We start from the raw sequence: 19,320 nt of genomic DNA, 5'->3' as shown, positions 1-19,320 counted from the left end.
TTCCGCTTCCGCCGGAAGTCCCGCCCCTCCACGTCAGGTTAAGCCCCAGAGCATCACAGCGCGGCGTGGCGTAGGGCTGGTCCCTGGGGTTGGCCCTCTGGGCCGCGTCCACTGGATCGGCGTTTATTTCGCGTTCTCACGCAGTTGACAGGCTAGTAGGAAAAACCAATCACATTTGTCTTTTTCTTTCTTTTAATAACTACTGTATATTAAGAGCATGAGACGCTGTCCTAAGTGTTTTACATTTAACCGCTCCCCATATTGCCCCAATCAGGTGCCTGAAAACCGTGGCCTAGAAAGTTCAAGTAACTTGGCCCTGGCTACAGAGCCAGGAAGCAGCTACCTTGGAACCCAGGTGTATCTGAATCACATCGTCCACACCTATGCCTTCTTTCCTAGTGAAATGGAGTGGATCCAAGAGGATCTGTGATTTTAGATGTCATACTTCCACTCAGTCTAGGATTCCTTATCTAGATAAACCCTAAAAGGACCATAATGGTGGTGGCTGTACTTTTTTTTTTCCTTTTCTACAACCCAGGAAGCAAAGGCACTTAGGGGAAAGATTGCTTATGTCCAGGTCAGGGAAGGCTGTAGGAAAGAGGTAGCATCTGCACCTGATGTTGTCCTAGAAGAGCCAAGATTACATTTGATGATGGTTCAGAAATGCAACTTAGGGCTTCCCTGGTGGCGCAGTGGTTGAGTCCGCCTGCCGATGCAGGGGACACGGGTTCGTGCCCCGGTCCGGGAAGATCCCACGTGCCGCGGAGCGGCTGGGCCCGTGAGCCATGGCCGCTGAGCCTGCGCGTCCGGAGCCTGTGCTCCGCAACGGGAGAGGCCACAACAGTGAGAGGCCCGCGTACCACAAAAAAAAAAAAAAAAAAAAAAAGAAATGCAACTTAGATTCAGTTACTTCTCTCCCACAGCTCAGCATAAAAGGTGTTTTCATAAAGTACAAATCTCTATCATCCTCTAAAAAAACCCACTCCACACACTTATGCTATTCTAGCTATTATCACACCTCCCATCCAAACTCTAATTATATAAAACTACTACTTCATGCTGCACACCCACTTCGTCTTCCACTATACTCTGACTTCTGGCCCCACCCTCCACTGGTAGACTTTTTACTCATTTAACAATCACCTTCTGACCAAAGCCAATGGTCAGTCCTTTCTTGCTCTCACTGCACTGGTCCACACCTACTCAATATATTGTAGCACTTAGTACACACACCTGAGTTTCACCATTCATCTTTGTATCTCAGTACTAATCAGTTGAAGTCACAAGATTGATGCTAAATATTGGTAAATCAACAAAAGTTTATTGCACACTCTGTATCAGGCACTATGCAAGGTGCGGGGGACACAGAGAAAACAGCCCCAACCTCAAGTTCACAATCTATAAGCACAGTGCCAGCACTCAATCCGTGTTTACAGCAGTGTTTGAACCATCCCTGTTTTTACAGATGAGAGTAGTTAATCTGGCCAAGGATAATAGCCAGTTAACCATGGACCTGAAGAACTCAAATCTAGGTTGTATCCTTTCGTCACTGAAGAGGCCTATAACATACGGCCTCTTAGATACTATGCTATGCTCACTCAATATTCTAGGCAGTTTACAGATATCAATTTATTGATTGATTGATTGATCTTTGGCCACGCTGCATGCAGGGATCTTAGTTCTCTGACCAGGTATTGAACCCGTGCCCCCTGCAGTGGAAAAGCAGTCTTAACCACTGGACCACCAGGGAAGTCCCAGATATCAATTCATTTAATCTCTCAACAGTTCTATGAGGTAGGTACTATTATCCCCATTTTACGAATGAAGAAACAGGCACTGAGACACTAAGTAATGTGTCCAAAGTTACATAGGTACTTAAGGGAAAAGCTAGGATTTCAATCCCAGGCTTTCTGGCTTTTTACTACACTATACTGTCTCCTGATAGTTTTCTTTCTTTTAAGGGAGAGGGGGGGAAACCAGTCCTTTGAAGATATCACCGTTTTAAGAGAGAAGTAGTAATGGGGTAGGAGGAAATATATTTGGCGAAGTACACAGCAGCCAGTGTCCAGAGATTCTTGATTGCCTAGCTGAACATTCTGAAGTTTTTCTCTAAACCAGTGGTTATCAAGCATTTTTTCCTACAACCTGCGGTAAGAAATAATTCTATACTGCAACCAAGTACATGCAGATAGACACACATACACATACTTTATATAATACCTGTATCTACATTCATGATTATGTGCTTAAAACTTACGTTTCTTAAAGAATACTTCCCAGTCCATGTGCCATCTACTGATACTTTTTATTCTATTTTACTTTGTTTTTTAAAGGCTGATTTAACCCCCTAAATTGACTTCATGATCCACATTAATGGGTGGTAACCTAGTATGAAAAACACTTTAGGCAGGGTGCCTAAAAAGTACTTTAGGCACTGTTCTCTGAAACAAGTTGTGATAATAAAACCAATGATATGCTTTGGAAAGATAAAAGTAAGCAGCAGCAAAAACGGTTAGCAACAAGGAGACCAGGTGGGAGAATGCAACAATCATACGGGAGAGTGAATGGAAAGGTAGAGAACATTTCAGGAGCTTTTGTTTAAGACAGAACATTATGAACTTACTGACTGGATCTGCAGGGAGCGAGCAGAACCAGAGATAATGCTGCGGTTTCCAGCTCAAGAGGCGGAGCAGGTGAGGTGCCTTTTAAAGGAAGAGGAAGTCAGGGGAGGAGGCAAGTACAGCTGACCCTTAAACAGTGGGGGTGGGGATGGGAGTTCGGGGCCCAACCGCTCCACGAAGTTGAGAACGGGGGTGGGGGGGTGGGGGGGTGGGGGTGGGGTGGTGGATAACTTTACAGTCAGCACCCACAGTTCCACAACCGCAGATTCAAACAACCACGGATCGTGTAGTACTTGTACTATGTATTTATTTGAAAAGCAGGCATGTAAGAGGACCTCTGCAGCTCAAACCTGCATTGTTCAAGGGTCGACTTTAGAGAGTATGTAAGATTACCGGGTTAGGGTTAGACAAAGAGTGTTGGTGGGATTTGGAGAAAATTGGTAGTAAGTACCCTGACTATAGCACAGAATTTGAGATTGGAGCCAAACAGAAATGTAGGGTTTAACCCAAGAGGGTAGTTCAAGTCATGACAGAATATGAGATGCCCCAAAAATAAAAGAGAGAAGAGAAAGAAGGAGCGTAGTATGTCTCTATGGTTAAAAGAAGAAAACGGACCTGAGCGGAAAAGAAGTTACACAAGGGAGGGAATTAAGCGTGGCAGGTGCTACTGAAATGGGAAAATGAGGACTGAGAAAACAGTACTTCTAACAAGAGTAAGAGGCACCTTGAGTCGTGCTGGAAGAAGCCAAATTCAAAGGGTGAAGCGTTGAGTGATGGTAAGAAAGTGAAATACATTCAAATTTGTCCAGACCCCTCCCCATCTTGTCTCGCCCCAGAAACACCGGTTAGATTTGTGGTCACGGGGCTCTTTCTTTTCTCTTTTGCGCTCTGTGGTCTTCTAGGTAGTGATTTGAGTAATTAAGTCAAGCTCTTCTTAGGTGTGTCCTTAGCAGTCTTAGGTGAAACCTGCTTGTTGGTCTCTTCCGCGCTGTCAGCGCCCGGTACTGGCGCCCGGCTTGTCCCCGCTCCCCGCCGCACCCCTGGCCTGGATGTGGGAGGCGAAGGCGGTGAGCATTTCCTGGGCGGTGAGGTGCGCGCCGCGCATCATCAGGCGATGCCCGTCTCCTGGGGAAGAAACCAACGAGTCAGGCACCGGGAGGACGGCGGGGCCGGCGCCGAGGGCTAGCGACTCCCTCCCGACTCCCAACCAGACCCACCGAACAGCACGTCCACGCAGGGCTCGGAGCCGTCGTGTCTCACGTCCGCTATCACCGAGCAGTTGAGGTTGGTGCTGCGAACTTTCTCGCTGCTCACAGCCTGGAGGAAGGTCCTGCGGTGAGAAAACGGCGTGAGCGCCCGGCAGAGGGGGCTAGACCCCCGGCGGGAGGAAGGCACGCCCCTCCGCGTCCGCACTCCTTCCCCCTCGTACCTTGTCGACTCCACGTTCTTCTCGAAAGGGCAGAATTGAACCCGAACCTGCTTGACAGAGCGGAGTCCGAGCCGAGCCAAGGCCGCTGCCATGGTGACCCCCACCCCGGAAGGACTCGTGCGGGCGGAAGTGTCGCTAGTGCGAGACGCTGTGGACTGCTACGCGCTTCCGCAGTCCCCCGACCTCCGCCTCGTGCGGCTTCTCTGCCACGGTCGGTGGTGCTGGTCGCCAGGCCGCCGCCCTGGGCTCCCCAGCCGAGAAGAGGAAGGCCAGGAGGGAGCCAGATGATTTCGGCACAGGGTATGGGGCGCCCAAAGTACGCAGTCAGCAAACACTACCTGTCATTAAAAGCCCCCTTCACCACGGTGAAGACAATAAATAGTGCAAAAGCCGTTTGCACCTGGCTCCGATACCACGTCTTTTGCAGCCTTCACTCCTCTGTACCCTGCTGTGCCAGATCTACGTTAACACCGTCTTAAGTGCTGGTCCCTTCCAAGGCGAGGGCACCACCACGTCAGGGATTATAAACCTACCAGGGGGTAAACTCCACTCAGGTAGTTCAAGATTAAACACGTGGAACTCTGGAGTAGCGAAGCTTACACGTGAAGGTCCTACAGCCCCATTTGAGTCTTAAATGACTAAAAATAGTGATGGGGAGGGGAGTGCAGGGTACTATTATATAGCATACGCCGTGGGACTGGTTTAGGTGTAGAAATTCCTATTCCACCTCCGTGGTTCCTGAGGAATTGACTTTGTGGTAGTGTCCTGGACTTCCAGTGTTTGGCCTGTGGCTCCTGGGGCTTAAGAGGAAGCGGCATCTAGGCTCCCTGCTTTCTGTTGCTTTTTCTCTTTCCCGTTCCCCTGGGATCCAACCCTAAAGCCTAACTCCCAGCATCTAGCCCCTTACTGCTAGTGTCTAGCTCTGAGATGTCTTCACTGACGGGGAACTAAGCCCAAGCCTCCCAAGGATGCGGACCTGCAGGTTTCTAAGTCCAGGCTCTGTGTAGCTTGTGGTTCTCAGGTATGCTTTCTTCCAAGCTCCCAATTAGGCTTTTTTAATATGCGTTTCTAAATGTCTGGGCTTTTTCAGACAGAGATAGGGGGTTCTGACGGGCTCTGATGAGGGTCCTTAGGATCCAGAACTGGTCCTCAGGCAGGAAAGAAAAGGGAAGTGCCTGCGGGGAGGCTGGTGCTGCCTCAGGGCAAGCCAGGCCTGCTGACTTCCTGCCAGGGAAGCCTCAGGGCTAGGTCCTTCTCCCCACAGTGCCCTTAGCGGCTGAGCCGTCTGGGCTGGGAGTGCTCCAGGTCCAAGAGGGGGCTCCAAGCTCTCCAGGCTGTTGAGGCTGCTGCTGGGCGATTCCGTGGTCTGGACCTCATTACATGCACCTGGTAAGGCAGGAGTGGAAGGCAGGTGGCTGGCGGTGTGTGTGGGGGGGAGGGGGGCACACGCAGAAGCCAGATCAGTGATGAGGATGGGGGATGCGGCGCATAAAGTTATGAGCTGGGGGCAAAGAGAGCCACGAGTTGGGGAGGGAGAGTGACTCACAGCAACAGGGAGGCCCCCTGTGGACTTGAGTCTTGGGCAGGGGCTGCTGCAACAGACACAGCAGGGCCCCGTCCAGCCGCTGGAAGATGCTGAGCGTGAACAGAGTCTGGCGAAGTTCTGGGGACAGGCCCCACTGCTCCTCCTCCAGCAGCTCCCTGACCACTCCGAAGTCCTGTCTGAGCTGCAGCGCCCCCTGCAGGCTGAAGGCCAAGGTACAGTGTGGCCACCCGACCCTCCCGCCTCTCGGAACGGCTCCGCCCCACCCATCCCCTCCCTTTCTTTCAGTTCCAGTCATCCCCCTGCCATGGCCTCCTTTTCTCCCCACCTGAAGCGGATCCTGTGGGTGAGGATGTGGTCAAGCCAGGCACCCAGGATGGCAGTCAGCGCCTGGCTGAGGGCAGGGGCCTGGGCTTGGTGTGGCAGCCCTTGCAGTCCTTCCAACACAGGCCCCAGCACCCTGCGGACCACCAACCCAGCATACTCACTAGGGATGCTGGGAAGCGCTGGAGTGAGAGGGGAGAGAGGGCAGGGTGTGAGGCTAGGGAGATCCATCAAGCCCCTGACGGAGCATCTGGGGGAAGAGGGCAGGAGTTCAGGGTGAGGGGACACAGAAGGCGAGGACAGGATGGAGACAGAGGAGTGGAGCCCGGATTTGGAGGGGCCGGGACACTGCGACCCCCTGAGAAGCCCTGAAAGGGAACGCTGTGATGAGGACTTACCAGGACAGAGGCGATGCCGCCAGTACCGACCCCGTGGCATGTGGAGGTCGAAGTCCTGTGTGGCTCGTTTATGACATTCTTGAAAAAAGAGACTTAGTGACTCTTCAGGCAGGAGCTGTGGGGATAAGGAGAAAGTAAAAGGGGCTTATCTCTGAGGCACTTGTCAAGTTATATGCTCTTCTAAATCTGAGGTGTTTAACCTGGCATCCATAAAGCCCCAGAACAGAATTGTATGCATAATCGTATGGGCTTGGGCATTTTCTGAGGACAGATACTATAGCTTTTATTGGATTTTCCAAGAGGTCTGGACCGAGAAAAGATTATGGACAGTTGCCCTAAGATTACCCTCCTCTCCTCAGCTTGGTTCAGAGGATGGAAATCCTCCATGTTAATTTTGTTCCATAGGAACGTTAATAGGAAAAAAAAAAAAAAAAGGGAGACACCCTCACCACCGCCAGTGTTCAAAAGCAGATTCCAGAGAGAAGTCTGCATGATCTGCAGACAGGCAGAGGCTGAAGAAAGAAAAGGGAATTGTACGATCTTCTGTCTGTCATCTATAAAAGGAAGGCAAGAACTGTGTGTAGACCAGGAGCAATGAATATAACTTTCTAAGATTCAGGAACCTTTGAAATGTCCTCACACTGAATATTCTTTATAGCCACTTCCATTTCTCCAGAGCATTGTAACCCGCAAAGCAAGAAAGGGCCCGTGTGCTGGTTTGGTTTCTTTGGTTTGATAGGTTTTGTTTTTGGAGGGGGAGAAGACAGCAAAAAGGAGGGGTCTCTACAGCCCATCTAAGAGAAGAACCCAAGAAGAGGGCTGTGTAGTGGCAGGTGTAAGGAAAAGGTGACTGTATGCCTGAGAACCTGAAGAGGAAAGGACCTGGCGGGGGCCAGTCTTGGTGGGAGAGAGCCCACGTGGCTCCCGATACCTGGGCTCTCTCCCACCAAGTCTAAATCTAAACTCTTCTTCTCTTATCCCAAACACCAGAACCCGCTTCTTCCTTATATATAACAAAGAAATTACCCTTTTGTCAACTGACATTTGTTAGGAAATTCTGCACTCAACACTCGGAAAATACAGGGTCACACTATGGGACAGTTTTTTTTTTTTTTGCGGTACGCGGGCCTCTCACTGTTGTGGTCTCTCCCACTGCGGAGCACAGGCTCCGGACGCGCGGGCTCAGCGGCCATGGCTCAAGGGCCCAGCCGCTCCACGGCATGTGGGATCTTCCTGGACCGGGGCACGAACCCACGTCCCCTGCATCGGCAGGCGGACTCCCAACCACTGCGCCACCATAGGGAAGCCCTATGGGACAGTTTTTTCTGTGGGACATTACAGTCCTGCTGAGGAGAAAACTCACATCTGATTCTTGTTTTTCATCCCAGTGCTGTATGTGGTAGAATGCCCAGAGCAGAGGCCCAGTAGCGCAGTCACCAGGCAGAGAAGCGAGGCATGAAACTGCTTTGGACAGTGTTTGGTGCACATGATGAGCACACTGTCCCTGCCCCTTTTGCTCTGTTCTCACGGCAACTACCAGGAGCTGGACCCTTCTCATATTATGTCTCCCCACCTCCCTTCTATCCTGACCACTGTAGCTGGATCAGACTCTATCACCGTCTTCACTGTTCCCCTCCTGCTCTTACAGCGGCTCCCTATCACTTATGAGATAAAGTCCAGAATCTGTGGGCGGGTGTTCAGCGCCCCCCACAACTTGATGACAACCTACTGCTTCACAATCCTCCACCCCGACCCTTGACATGCATATGCGAGGGCAAGTGTATGCTCGTGTACACACACACACACACACACACACACACACACACACACACACGGAGCTTCTGCTTTGCTCAGATCATCTCGCCAGTACTCCCCCAACGAGCTATGAACTACCCACATCCAGTAAACCCTGCTGCTCCTCTGAGGCTGCCCAGCCACCAGCTTGAGCCATAGACACTGTAAGGAGCTTCTGTTACCATGTGTCCACCAAGGCCTCCCCTGCCCAGAGCTCCCACAACCGTCACTCATGAAAAGCCTGTCCTGGGACACGTTGAGTTGACAGAGGCAGCACTAATTTGAGGTATAAATGCCCAACAGGCAGATGCAGATGGTGGATCAGGGCTAAACGGGGCGGGTGGGGGGTCCACAGCCCCAAGGCGCTGTGGAAGGCAGAGAGAACAGGAGCAGGGGGACAGGGACTGCCCTCCACAGCCACGCCCCTGTCCAGAGCAAAGAGCAGACATGTGGGCAGGAAGAGAACACAAAGCAGAGAGACATCGTCCGTGGTAGGAACCGGTACTGTGTAAAATGGGGAAAAGTTAGACGTATAATAGTTTAATTCATAAATGTAGAAGAAAATAAAATATTAGAAGAAACAGCCAAGCGTGCATGAAAGTTACCACTGTGGAACAAGGATCAGAAATCGAAGTTGGGGAGGGGCAGTTAAAGTGCCATGTTTTCATTAGAAGCCTTCTAAAATAATATTTTATTTCAGTTTTAATAAAAATACAAATTACACTTTTAGAAAACAGGAGAAACGTATCAAAAACTAGTAAATAAAAGGAAAAGTCAATCATTTATCTTGCTTTTGCTCTACAAATTATACCTCAAAGTAACCAAGTAATTTATGAGGGCAAGTTTCACTTGATAAGAGTAATCCAACTAATAATGAAGAAGGAATGATAGAATTGGGATGTCACCACCTTGCACCCTCTAATGAAATAAGGGATATAGACAATGATCATCAATCATCAGTGGCTGTTAACATCACAAAAATGAGAGCCTGACATGGGACTTGGGGGCAGGATATATAAGTGAGATAAAATTGACCATGAGTTGATGAGTATTAAAGCCTCAGTGGTAGGAAGATGGGGGTCCATTATACTCTTCTCTCTACTTTTGTATTGTTTTGAATTTTTCCACAATGAAGGGAGGACAAGAAGTGAAGAGCAAGAAAAGACAAATTGAGCGGCGATTCCAAGGCACTGAATCTACCACCACCGCAACCTCCCCACCAACCCCAAAGCTGGCCCCTGTCAGGTCGCCTGCTCTCCTTACCTGGATCTGTGCAGTCAGCTTCTGGATCTCCAGGCCCAGCTGCTGCTCCACCTCCAGGGCCAAGCTTTCCTCTGAGGCCAGGCTAGACAAAGCTTCTGCCTCATATAACAGAGGCTTTGGCAGAAACAGGGAGTGAGATCCGAGCCCAGCCCAGGATGCTCCCCTCCCCATTCCCCAGCTACTCACAGGTAAATCCTTCTGGATCAGGAGCAGGAAGGAACCTGGGGCCCACGCTGCCAGATGCTGCCGAGTTCTGCCCCAAAACCAGAGCAAGGTGGTCTGCAGGGTACAGAGCCCCAGGGCAAGGGGGGCAGGACCTGGGGAGAGGAGGGTCAGAGTATGTGAAGGGCCACGGAACACCTTTGGGAGGAGGCAGGCTTCAGAACCGAGTAAGGAGTACAGGAGATACCCTCAGCTGTTCTCTTATCCCCCCCGTCCCCCATACCTCGTCTCACCTGGAGGCCGGCAGAGGGGCAGTCCTGACCTGGGTTCTCGAAGGGGATCCAAGAGAGGAGGGAAGAGCTGTTGCAGAAGATCGGCGGTACGAGAGGACGAGGGAAGGCTGCTCTGACTTCCCCTAGCAGATGCCAAGGCCTGGCAGAAGCCTGAAGATGAGGGGGTATGGTTGGATAAGGAAGGAGCAGTCTGGGGCTTGTGTCACTGCCATTGCCCCTTCCTTCTCACCTTGATCCCAGCTCCAGATAAGAGACTGATGAATTAGGTTGTGACACAAAGAAGCCAGCTCCTTCTCACACTCCTGAGGCAGTGATGCTAGTGGGAGAAATGACTGGAGCCTGAAAACAGGGTCCCTCTTTTGCCCAACCCTGCCCCCACTCGATGGGGGAAGAGGGGAGGCTTCCCCCAAGACTCAAGGCTGGCATGGAAAGCAAGACTTTGCCTTGAAAGCCCAGAAGCTACAGCCTGAATCCCCGGGGGTGGGGTGGGGTATGTTCATTCTAAAGAGCCTGTTTTTGTAGTCAGATGGCAAGTGAGTGAGGTGAATACAGAAGAGATCCCGGCCTTCCCGAACACCCACCCAGGCCCATCACTCACCCTGACCCAGTGCCTGACTCAGCTGTTGTGCCGCTGCCCTGGGGTCCCTCCAGGGTCCTAGACTTAGGTCCAGACTCTGAGCACAGGCTGCCCACAGCATGGCCCAGTACTGGCTCCACAGGGCCCCAGCCCCTCCAAGCCCCAGTCCACTGCTGGCTGAACCCGTCACGCCCCCCATCAGGCCCAGCAGCCCTGGCAGCAGCTCCCACTCCTCTTGGCACCGCCTGCGGAGCTGGTCCCTCAAGTCAGATCCCCTGAGCGCCTCATCCAGCCAACCTGCCACCTGGCAACCCCGCTCCCCCGTCAGGAGGCGGAGCACACGGGCCGGGGGATAAGGGCGCGCTGCCCCTGGAACGTGGCTCAAGGCTTTTCCCTGCAGCTGGTGGTAGGCGGGAAGTGCCAGCAGCAGGTCGGCGATTTGGGACGATAGGCCCGGGCTGGCGGGCGCCTGGCCCAGAGCCCGAAGCTGCATCTCGATAGTAGCATCCAGGCGCTGGGCGGCTAGTCCGACGGATCGTGCCAGGAGTAGCGGCTCGGGTGTCTCCTGAAGGCCGCTTCGCAGGACCGCGCCTCCGGAAGGGTGCCCCAGCAGGTCGCGGCACAGCTGAGGCAAGTGGCCGGGGTATGGAGCGCCGGGACTCAGGATCCTCAGGAGGCGCACGGTCGCCTGTAGGTGGCGGGCGCAGTCCTGGGCGTGGAGGAGCTCCTGCCGCTCGTGGTGCAGCCGCAGCAACACCGCCCGGAGGCGCTGCAGCGCTGGAGGGGTCGGGCCGCCAGCTGCCGGCTCCCGCCCCCAGTCCACAGCGCCAGCCTCACGGTGCTCTCCTGCGTCCGCCGCCACCGCCCACCACGGCTGCCCTCTCGGAGCTCCGCCGGGCCGTGGGTCCAGGCAGGGGATGCTTCGGGCAACCGGCAGCCGCAGCCAGTCACGAACGTCCCGGCGGAGAGCGCCTGCCCGCTTTCTCTGCCACTGCTCCTCCTCAGCGCCCCCGGGCTGCGCCCGTAACGGCGGCACGGTAGCCAGCGGAGGCAGAAGGCCACCAGAGCGAGACGCTTGGGCCATGGGGCAGCTTGTCCGGAACGAGGCTAACGATTCCCACCTCCCCGTACTGCCCAATGCCTGCCACAGCCGGGGCTCCGCCCCGTCCCCGGAGCCGTCATCTCTGGCCCGGGAGCCGCCGGGACCGTCGTGCACCCTCTCGCGCTCCGTCAGCGGAGGCTTCTGCCCCCAACAAAGATGGCTGCCTACTCTGTCCTGCTCGGCCCTTCGGCCGGTATCGAATGCCAGACTTTCACTTTCGGGTCACTGTTGACGGGGATGGAGCCGATTCCGAAGACTGTGGGGCTGGTCAAGCTAGGTAAGCAGGTGAGACAAGACCGGAGGGGGTCCAGGAGGACTGGGGCAGCCCCAATTAGACCTGTTTTCAGCAGGATTTTGTGCGCGATGGGCAGAGGGCTCCAGCTCACCTACCCCGAGGCCCCCGGACGCGCCGCCGCCTTCCTTTCCTATAGACTGTCCTCTGCGGCCCGGATGCCCGCTGGGCGTCGCTGCTTTCCCCAAACTCTGCAAGGAATTCGGTCCTGAGGACTACGGCGACGAGGTAAAAAGGACTCCTTGAGAATTTCTTGGTGATCCAGGGGTTAGGACTCCGCGCTTTCACTGCCGAGGCCAGGGATCAGTACCTGGTCTGGGAACCAAGATCCCGCAAGCCTCGCGGCGCGGCCAAAAAAACAAAACAAAACATAACTCTTAGCTGCTCTTCGGCCCGTTTCCTTTACGGTCACGCCTCTTTTCAACCTTGTGTGTTGAGCCCGGCCCCGGCTCCGCCAGGGCTTTGGAGAGGCGTAACTGTGGGCCCTATTGCCAAGAAACGCAACGCAAGTGGAGGGGGCGGGGACGACTCAACGGCGATAAATGCTTGACGTGGGCAGGATCGGGCAGACGAGGGTCTCTTAGCTGAGGATTGGGGAGCGGGTAGGAGTTGCTTGGGGAAAGATATTACGAACAGAGGGAACAGTGTGTGCAAAGACACTAAAGCAAGGAAGCGTTAAGAGAACGTCACTGAAGTGAGACCTTCGTTATGGGTTTGAGAGAAGTTCGAGGCGAGCAAGAGGGCAGCAAGCGGTTTGAAAGTCCTGGTCTGGCACAGGAGTTTGGATGTCCTGAAGGAGGTGGTTGGGTTATAGAGGGAGGGAGAGGATCAGATTTGGGAGCACTGAAAAGCTATACTTCCAACCGCTACCACCAACTCAACAAGTCCAGAAGTTAATTCATCATCTTTGCAGATTCTTTGCGTTTCTTCTCATCTTGATCTTGGTTCATAACACAAACTTCCATCCAGTTGCGTAATTCAGAAGTCTGAGAATCATTCTACACGTTCCTCCCCTTTTCTTTACCTCACCTGTGTAGCCAGTCACCAAATCTACTTCTGAAGCGTCTCTTCTATCAAATCCATTACTTCCATTCCTACTTCTGCTGCCACTACCTTAGTTCAAGAACTCATTCTTTCTGGCCTGAACAGTTCTAATGACCTGCTAACTAAACATTTCACCCCTAGACTCATCTCTTTCCCCAGTGCAATTTCATCTGAGCATTTCGCTTCCCAGATTAGATCCACTCCCACCACTAACAGGACAAAGTGCAAACTCGCTGGATCACACAGTGTTCTTCCGGCACAGCTCCCGGCTGCGTCTCTATCACAGTAGCCTCCTCACCCACCTGTCTGCCTTTGCTCATTCAGCACACACTTACTGAGCACCAACTATGTACTGAACACTGTTTTAGGCACTGGGAAGAAAGCAGTAAACCAAACAGACACAAATCCCTATAGTCAGTGAATTAGCAGTGTCTAGTAGGGGCAGCCAGTCAACAAATAAACGATATAGTATGTCAAATATGAGAAGTGCAGAGAAAAGTAAAGCCAGAAGGAGGACAGGGAACACTGCCTGGAACTGAGAGATTTTGCTTTTTGAAGGGAGTGGTCAGAGAAGTCCTCCCGCAGAAGATTTAAGCAGGGATCTGAAGGGGATGCAGGAGTGAGCCATTCACTGGGGAAAGAGCATCCCAGGCAGAGGAGAAAACAGACACAAAAGCCCTGAAATGGGAGCACCCTTGGCGTATCGTAGGAACTTCAGAGGAGACCACTGCAGTTGGAGGAGGGCGAGAGGGTAGGAGATGATTTCATGAAGAGATTTGGTGGCCAGATCATGTGTGGCCAGGTAGTGAATTAAGAGAGTAGTATAGACTGTGTTTTGGGGAGAGATAGGAGGTCAAGGCGGTCCTTTCTTTGTTTGTCTTTAAAGATGGCTTTACACTAACTAGGGAAACAATCCTCGTTAGAACCACAGAATGTACAGGCCAAGCCGTGAAGATCTTGCCTCATTTTGTGAATGAGGAAGCTGAGGTCCAGAGAGGTTAAATGACTTGTCCAGGATCAAACAGCCCAGTAGTGGCAGAGCCAGAACGAAGATGCAAGCAGCTGTGCTCCAGCACAGCGTTCCCTCCGGTTCTATGCTCCCTGGCTAATTAAGAGAGCAATAAAAAGCAATGAATAATAAGGTTTTAAATTATATAACATAGGCTATGTTAATGCACCTTGGTTGAGTGAGGGCAGAGATAACTGGAAATGAAAGGGTCTGGGAAGGCTTTGTGGGGAGATGGAATTTGAACTCTTGAAGGTGAGGCAAGTTGTGGTGAGAGAGAAGCTCAGAGCCAGGAGGGATTTGAGGACAGCTGGGGGAAGACCCCAAGGCTGGAAGGAGCCTGGTGGCAGAGGGAGGACGGCAGCTAAGTAGGAGAGGATTGCAAGGGAAGACTGGAAAGGTCAGCCAGGGAGCTTTTTGGAAGGCTCCGAATCCCAGGCTAGACTCAGTCCTGCCTGTGGCCCTGGCGGTGGGGGATTACTGGAAAATTCTGAGTAGGGGAGTAATTGCTGAGAGCTTGGTTTGGGGGAGAAACAGATAAAGTGCAGGGGAGAGGCCAGCCAGGAACTGTGGCACTCATTTAGGCGTTGAGGTAGCTCCAGGGTGGATTATATGGGGGTGTTCATATTCAAGGATATGGCAGGGGACACGGCTGGAAGAGCAGGTAAGAGGGCTCCATGTCAGGGGCATCCGTGTGGCTGACCTAATGGCAGGGTGTCAGAGAAGCCTGGACTGAATGCCACCCTCAGCTCTTGGGAAGGCAGGAGAGTTAGTGAAGGCAGGTGATACACGTGAAAGTCAGGAGCAGCGTGTTTTGAGGTGCTGAGCAGGGAGAGGTCGGCCGGTAAGGTTTTCCAGGCTGGGTGGCTGGTTAGTGGTTGCCGTGGTGGAGCGGTCAACCCAGCCAAGCTCCTTGCTGTCTCCCAGAGTTCCCCACAACACCAACCTAATCTCCCCTCCCCGCCCCCTCCCAAGACATAGTGGATTTTTTTCGACGGCTTGTGGAGAATGATCCCCAGGGCCTGCGTCGGATTCGGATCCGTGTGGGTGGGAGCGGCAGGCGGCTGCAGCTGTGGCACCGCGGTGGGGAGTGCAGGGGCCGGGCCCAGGGATTAAGGCTGGTACCCTGGGGGGTGGGGGGGGCTGGCTTTCAGATGCTCCTCTCTCTCATGTTCTTTCTTTCCCTTCTCTTTCTCCCTCCTGACAGATTCCCTCCGGACCATTTCTGTTATGAGGGGGAAACAACTGGACAGGATGACAAGGCCAAGGAGGCTGAGAGCCTGGGCGCCTACCGTGGTCTCCAAGAGTCCTTCCTATACCCTCCGCGAGGGTCTGAGCCCTGCCCTCAAAGCCCTTCTGCCGCAGCATCCTGCCTCAGTGACTCAGACAACCTGCTTCAGGTGGCCATGCCGCAGAGGCTCCTGCTGTCGGAACAGGTGAGACTCTGGTTCTCCCAGTCCCCAGATCCCCATGTCTGTATTCTCTCCTAATCTGGATCTTTCAAGATTCGTTCATACTGCTCACCTCCCTTTCACTTTCTCTCTCTTTTCCTGCCACGTGCCCTTCCTCCTCCAGGAAGCCAGCCGTCTGGCTGAGGAGCTGGTGTCTGAGCAGGAGCGCATGAAACGGAAAGCAGAGAAGAAACGACTCAAAGAGAAGGCAGCTGGAGGGCAGAAGGAGTGGGGGCCCAGAGGGACTTGGGGGAGGGAAGAGGGGAGAACTCTAGGTGGCCAGGGGATCCCTCGGGGCTCAGGGACTGGAGGGTCTCCTGGAGGCCATTTGGTGCAGTGGTTCTGGAGTCACACTATGCTGTCTGGGCTGGAATCTGCCTCCTTACTATGAGCCCTCTGCCTGGTGACTGTCTTATCTGCTTTTTCACCTGTAAAATGAGGATGACAACAAAACCTACCTCATAGAGCTGCAAGGGTTAAATGCGATAGTGTATGCAAAGCTCCTAGTACGGTACCATGGCATGTAATATATATTGTCCACGTGAAGAATTGGTCTCAGGATACAAATGGTGTGTGTGTGGGGTGGGGGGGGTTAAGTATAGTGCTCAAACTACATCTTCCTCTTCCGCGTCACTGTCATTACAGCGTCATGACAAAAGGATCGGAAGCGAAGGGAGCGTTGGAGCAGGATGGCGGGGAGTCCAACGCGAATGTCCACAGGCAGGTACTAAGAGCACCAGGTACCAGGAGGTGGGGGCTGGAGAAGCAGGCGATCCCAGCACTGCACCTGTTCACCTCCCCTCCAGGCCGAGGCACTGCAGATGGGGATGGGAGCCCCCCGTCCAGCTCTGGGAGCCCAGCTCAGGGACAGTGTCGCCTGGGAGAGGTCAGGGCCCCCTTCCTTCCCTCTGTGGTCCCTGCCCACCCTCTCCTCCCACTTCTCTAGGACATGCCTCAGCCCTGCGCCTCCTTAACTTGCCTTTCTGCTCACAGGACTCACTGGATCTATCTAGTACCTTTGTGTCTCTGGCTTTGTGCAAGGTTGGGGATTGGCCCCCCAGTGGCTGCAGAGAAAAGGGACTGAGTCAGGAGCCCCAAGGCGGGAGCTTGGGTCCCCAAGAGAAGATGAGTTAGGAGGAAGGAAGCACTCCAGAAGAAGAGAGCCCCAGGCAGAGTCATAGTGCAGAGGTGAGGAGGAGGGCAGAAGAAGCTCAGCTGGAACCAGTGGGAGGGGCGCCAGAGGGCTCTGGGAAGTTACGCAGTCTAAGGGTAGAGGGCAGTGACCAGCAGAAGGAGTTCTCTGGCCCTAGGATTAAGAGACCTGGGCTCCATCACTGTCACCCTGACCCGGGGTAGTTTCCTCTGCAAGAAAGTAGGGCTGATGCCATCTTGCAGACCTGTCACGAGGATTACATGAGTTGCCTGATACAAACTGTTTAAACAAAGGAGAAGGATTTGGGAAGGCTGAGGCCTTGAGTCCTGCTTGACTTTGCTCCCCATTCCCAGGCACCTCTAGGGTTGCTGGCAGCTGCCGTACAACAGGGCCAGGAGTGAGATTCTTTCTCTCCCCTGCCTCACCCATCCCTCCCTGCGGTAGCCCCGTCTGAACCTTCCTACCCTCTCTCCTCCCCAGAGTTTGGTACCAGCTTTGCCCAAAATGGTTTCCACCACAAGGCCGTGGTCCTCTTCACCCAGGCCTCGAAGCTCGACCCCCGGGACCACCGGGAGGTGGGGGGTTGGCCCCTGTGCTGGGACCTCAGGGCAAGGCCGGGCGCCGAGGGAGGACCTGGGCTTGTGGCCACTCTGTCTTTCTCAGGTTATCTGGAAATCGCTCATTCTGCCGTGAACGGCCGGGTCAGCCGGTGTGGGCCCTGGCTGATGCCCAGGTAGCCCTTACTTTGCGGCCTGGCTGGCCCCGGGGCCTCTTCCACCTGGGCAAAGGCTTGATGGGACTGCAGGTAAGGGGTCTGAGGTTGGAAGCAGAAGAGGAATTTGAGTGGGATCGGTGGGGATCAGGTCTACACTGACATTTCCTAGTTAAGCTACTACCACGATGTCACAATGTTAGTGGTACTGGGAACTGGAGCCAGTTTGGGAAAGGGGGCAGTTTTCAGTTCCCTGACCCCACTGACACCTAAACTTTCCTCTTTCTCGTTCCTCTGGGACCGAAGCGTTTCGAAGAGGCAGCTGCCGCGTCCCAAGAGACGCTGAGAGGCGATCCCAGCCTGACGCAGCCTGCGGGCCCCACCCCTGCCTTCTACAGCTCGCTCTGCTGAGGGGACCAGACCCACTCTCGTGCTGCGGGGGCAACAGAGAGAACTGGCCGGGACTGCAACACCAAGTGATGCTTTCTGCCTCAGGCAAGTAAGGGGGATGGGCAGGAATGCATGGGATGAGGGGCGCTCGGGCAGCGCTGCTGGAAGGAGTAGCAGGTGCCCCTCCCTCTTCTTTCTCAGCAGGACCAGCGAGGAGGAAGCCCTGGGCCGCCCCTGTCAACTGGACTCCCCTGTGCATTGCCCCACGTTGAGCTGGGGCCTTCAGGCCTCCTCCCCCTCAGTTGCCCTGGAAGCGCTGCTCCGAGGGCCCCTGGCCTTCTGTCTCCACGCTTGCGTTATCCCCCACATCACCTGAGCCACTCCAGCTGGTCCCTCCCCCATACTCAGAGCAGAAGACCCTGTCCTCTCCATTTCCAGGACTCCTCAGAGGGCTGGGGCATGCCGGGACTTGGGCCCCAGCACCTACCTCACACCAGATGAAGGAGGACCTGTCCCTAATAAGGCAAGGCCATGTGTGCATGGTTGGGAACATCCCTGGCAGTCATGCCTCTTGCCACAGAGACCTTCTGATGAGAGAAAGGAGCCCTACATCCTCTGAAATAGGCTTTCTTTGGTTCTTAAGCAGATGGCTTCTTCTGGGAGCAGTAAGGAAAAATAAAATCCCCCAAGGCTCAAGAAGGGATCTGTACACAAGTTCAGGTTTTCAGACTGTAACAGACCTGGCAGTGGGGGCATTTGAGGCTTGCCCTGCTTCTTGGCCCTGGGGGACTCACTCACCGGCCAGAGCTCTGTGCTCAGGATGGGGTCACAGTAATGAATAAGGCCCAAGTCTCGCCCTTCAGCTTGACAGATGCTCACGTCTTCCTAATCCCAGTTCTTGCCCTGTTTTCTCAAGCCTGAGCTCCTCATGCCCTGTTTCCTGTCCACCCTTCCATGCATATTCTGACCTCTCCTTTGCCCAATGGTCTGATGCTCACCTCCTCCCACTGCTAGAAGATTCACCAAGGGTTTGTATTTACCAGCTTACCAGCTCCTGCCTGGAGCTGGCAGAGCCCATACATGTCCACGTACCTGCACCGCTGGCTCTCCCACTGATGGGGCCTTAGCAGGTACCCAGGCTTCTGCTACTTTGGTCATGGTCTTTCTCCACTCCAGCACTGGGCATTGTAACCAGCCTTTCCCCCTTGTGAATTGACTTAATGTTTTCCACCCAGGGTCACTGCCCCTGAAGAAGGCTAAAATCCTCTACTTTCTGTATAAGAATCATGACCTCCTTCTGGTTTCTCCTCGAAGATCCTGGCAGCTGCTCCTGGCTGGTTCCTCCCTAGCTCTGCCTGGGACTCTCAGCTCATTTAAATGTGGATCTGCAGGGGACTTTCAGGCCTCCAGAAGGCCTTTCCTAGAGGAACCATTCATCAGGATGAATGACTCTTGCTGCCTTATGGGTCTTATTCAACACCATTTGCACCGAGAGATGGGAGATGCTGAAGCACCTCTTTATTTAAGGCTGTCCCAAATTCTTTTACTGTTTATGGTTTCAGGCCCCTTAAATACTGTATGACAGATTGAAGTCTGCCATTACTAGTTGGGTCAGATTTCTTAACACCTGTGCTTCAGTTTCCTCGTCTGTAAAACGTGGGCAATCCCTACCTCACAGGGCTGTTGTGAGGCCTAAAAGTGTGAGAACCTACCTGCCGAAAGCCTGGTACACAGTGGGTGTGAAATAAACTGATTTTTATCTGCAA

The 19,320-nt window shown here is 53.6% G+C and overlaps 3 protein-coding genes across 3 annotated transcripts; 1 reads left to right on the top strand and 2 right to left on the bottom strand.

Moving 5' to 3' along the window:
- Positions 1-1,301: 1,301 nt before the first annotated feature.
- Positions 1,302-4,153, bottom strand: MRPL53 (mitochondrial ribosomal protein L53). The gene is made up of 3 exons (XM_082643064.1): positions 4,051-4,153; positions 3,839-3,951; positions 1,302-3,746 (listed from the first exon to the last, which is right to left on the bottom strand). Exons 1-3 carry the CDS (start codon positions 4,140-4,142, stop codon positions 3,613-3,615), a joined length of 339 nt encoding a protein of 112 aa, XP_082499190.1. The 5' UTR covers positions 4,143-4,153; the 3' UTR covers positions 1,302-3,612.
- Positions 4,154-5,179: 1,026 nt separating this feature from the next.
- CCDC142 (coiled-coil domain containing 142) lies at positions 5,180-11,589 on the bottom strand (the record flags this gene model as incomplete). The annotated part of the gene is made up of 8 exons (XM_082643063.1): positions 10,426-11,589; positions 10,057-10,143; positions 9,828-9,977; positions 9,373-9,689; positions 6,316-6,430; positions 5,922-6,099; positions 5,597-5,796; positions 5,180-5,436 (listed from the first exon to the last, which is right to left on the bottom strand). Exons 1-8 carry the CDS (start codon positions 11,486-11,488, stop codon positions 5,180-5,182), a joined length of 2,367 nt encoding a protein of 788 aa, XP_082499189.1. The 5' UTR covers positions 11,489-11,589.
- On the top strand, positions 11,569-19,320 carry TTC31 (tetratricopeptide repeat domain 31). Its single transcript, XM_082642999.1, is given in 13 exon segments — positions 11,569-11,783; positions 11,854-12,026; positions 14,823-14,938; positions 15,056-15,284; positions 15,424-15,518; positions 15,945-16,185; positions 16,293-16,430; positions 16,434-16,654; positions 16,865-17,044; positions 17,116-17,257; positions 17,471-17,513; positions 17,516-17,571; positions 17,756-19,320. Coding segments are annotated over 13 exon segments (2,055 nt in total). The 5' UTR covers positions 11,569-11,662; the 3' UTR covers positions 18,056-19,320.

This window comes from Mesoplodon mirus (assembly GCF_964341445.2).
Source record: "Mesoplodon mirus genome assembly, chromosome: 14".
NCBI classification, from domain to species: domain Eukaryota; kingdom Metazoa; phylum Chordata; class Mammalia; order Artiodactyla; family Ziphiidae; genus Mesoplodon; species Mesoplodon mirus.
Note: the sequence above shows the minus strand (reverse complement) of the source record. Positions and strands in the feature narration are given on the sequence as shown.

Bases quoted from the DNA above. Each gene is read 5' to 3' on its own strand.
- MRPL53 (XM_082643064.1), bottom strand. From the start codon at position 4,142: ATGGCAGCGGCCTTGGCTCGGCTCGGACTCCGCTCTGTCAAGCAGGTT. The intron at 3,952-4,050 runs GTACGAGGGGGA...TTCTCACCGCAG, and splicing joins AAGAACGTGGAGTCGACAAG to GACCTTCCTCCAGGCTGTGA. The intron at 3,747-3,838 runs GTGGGTCTGGTT...TTTCTTCCCCAG, and splicing joins CTGCGTGGACGTGCTGTTCG to GAGACGGGCATCGCCTGATG.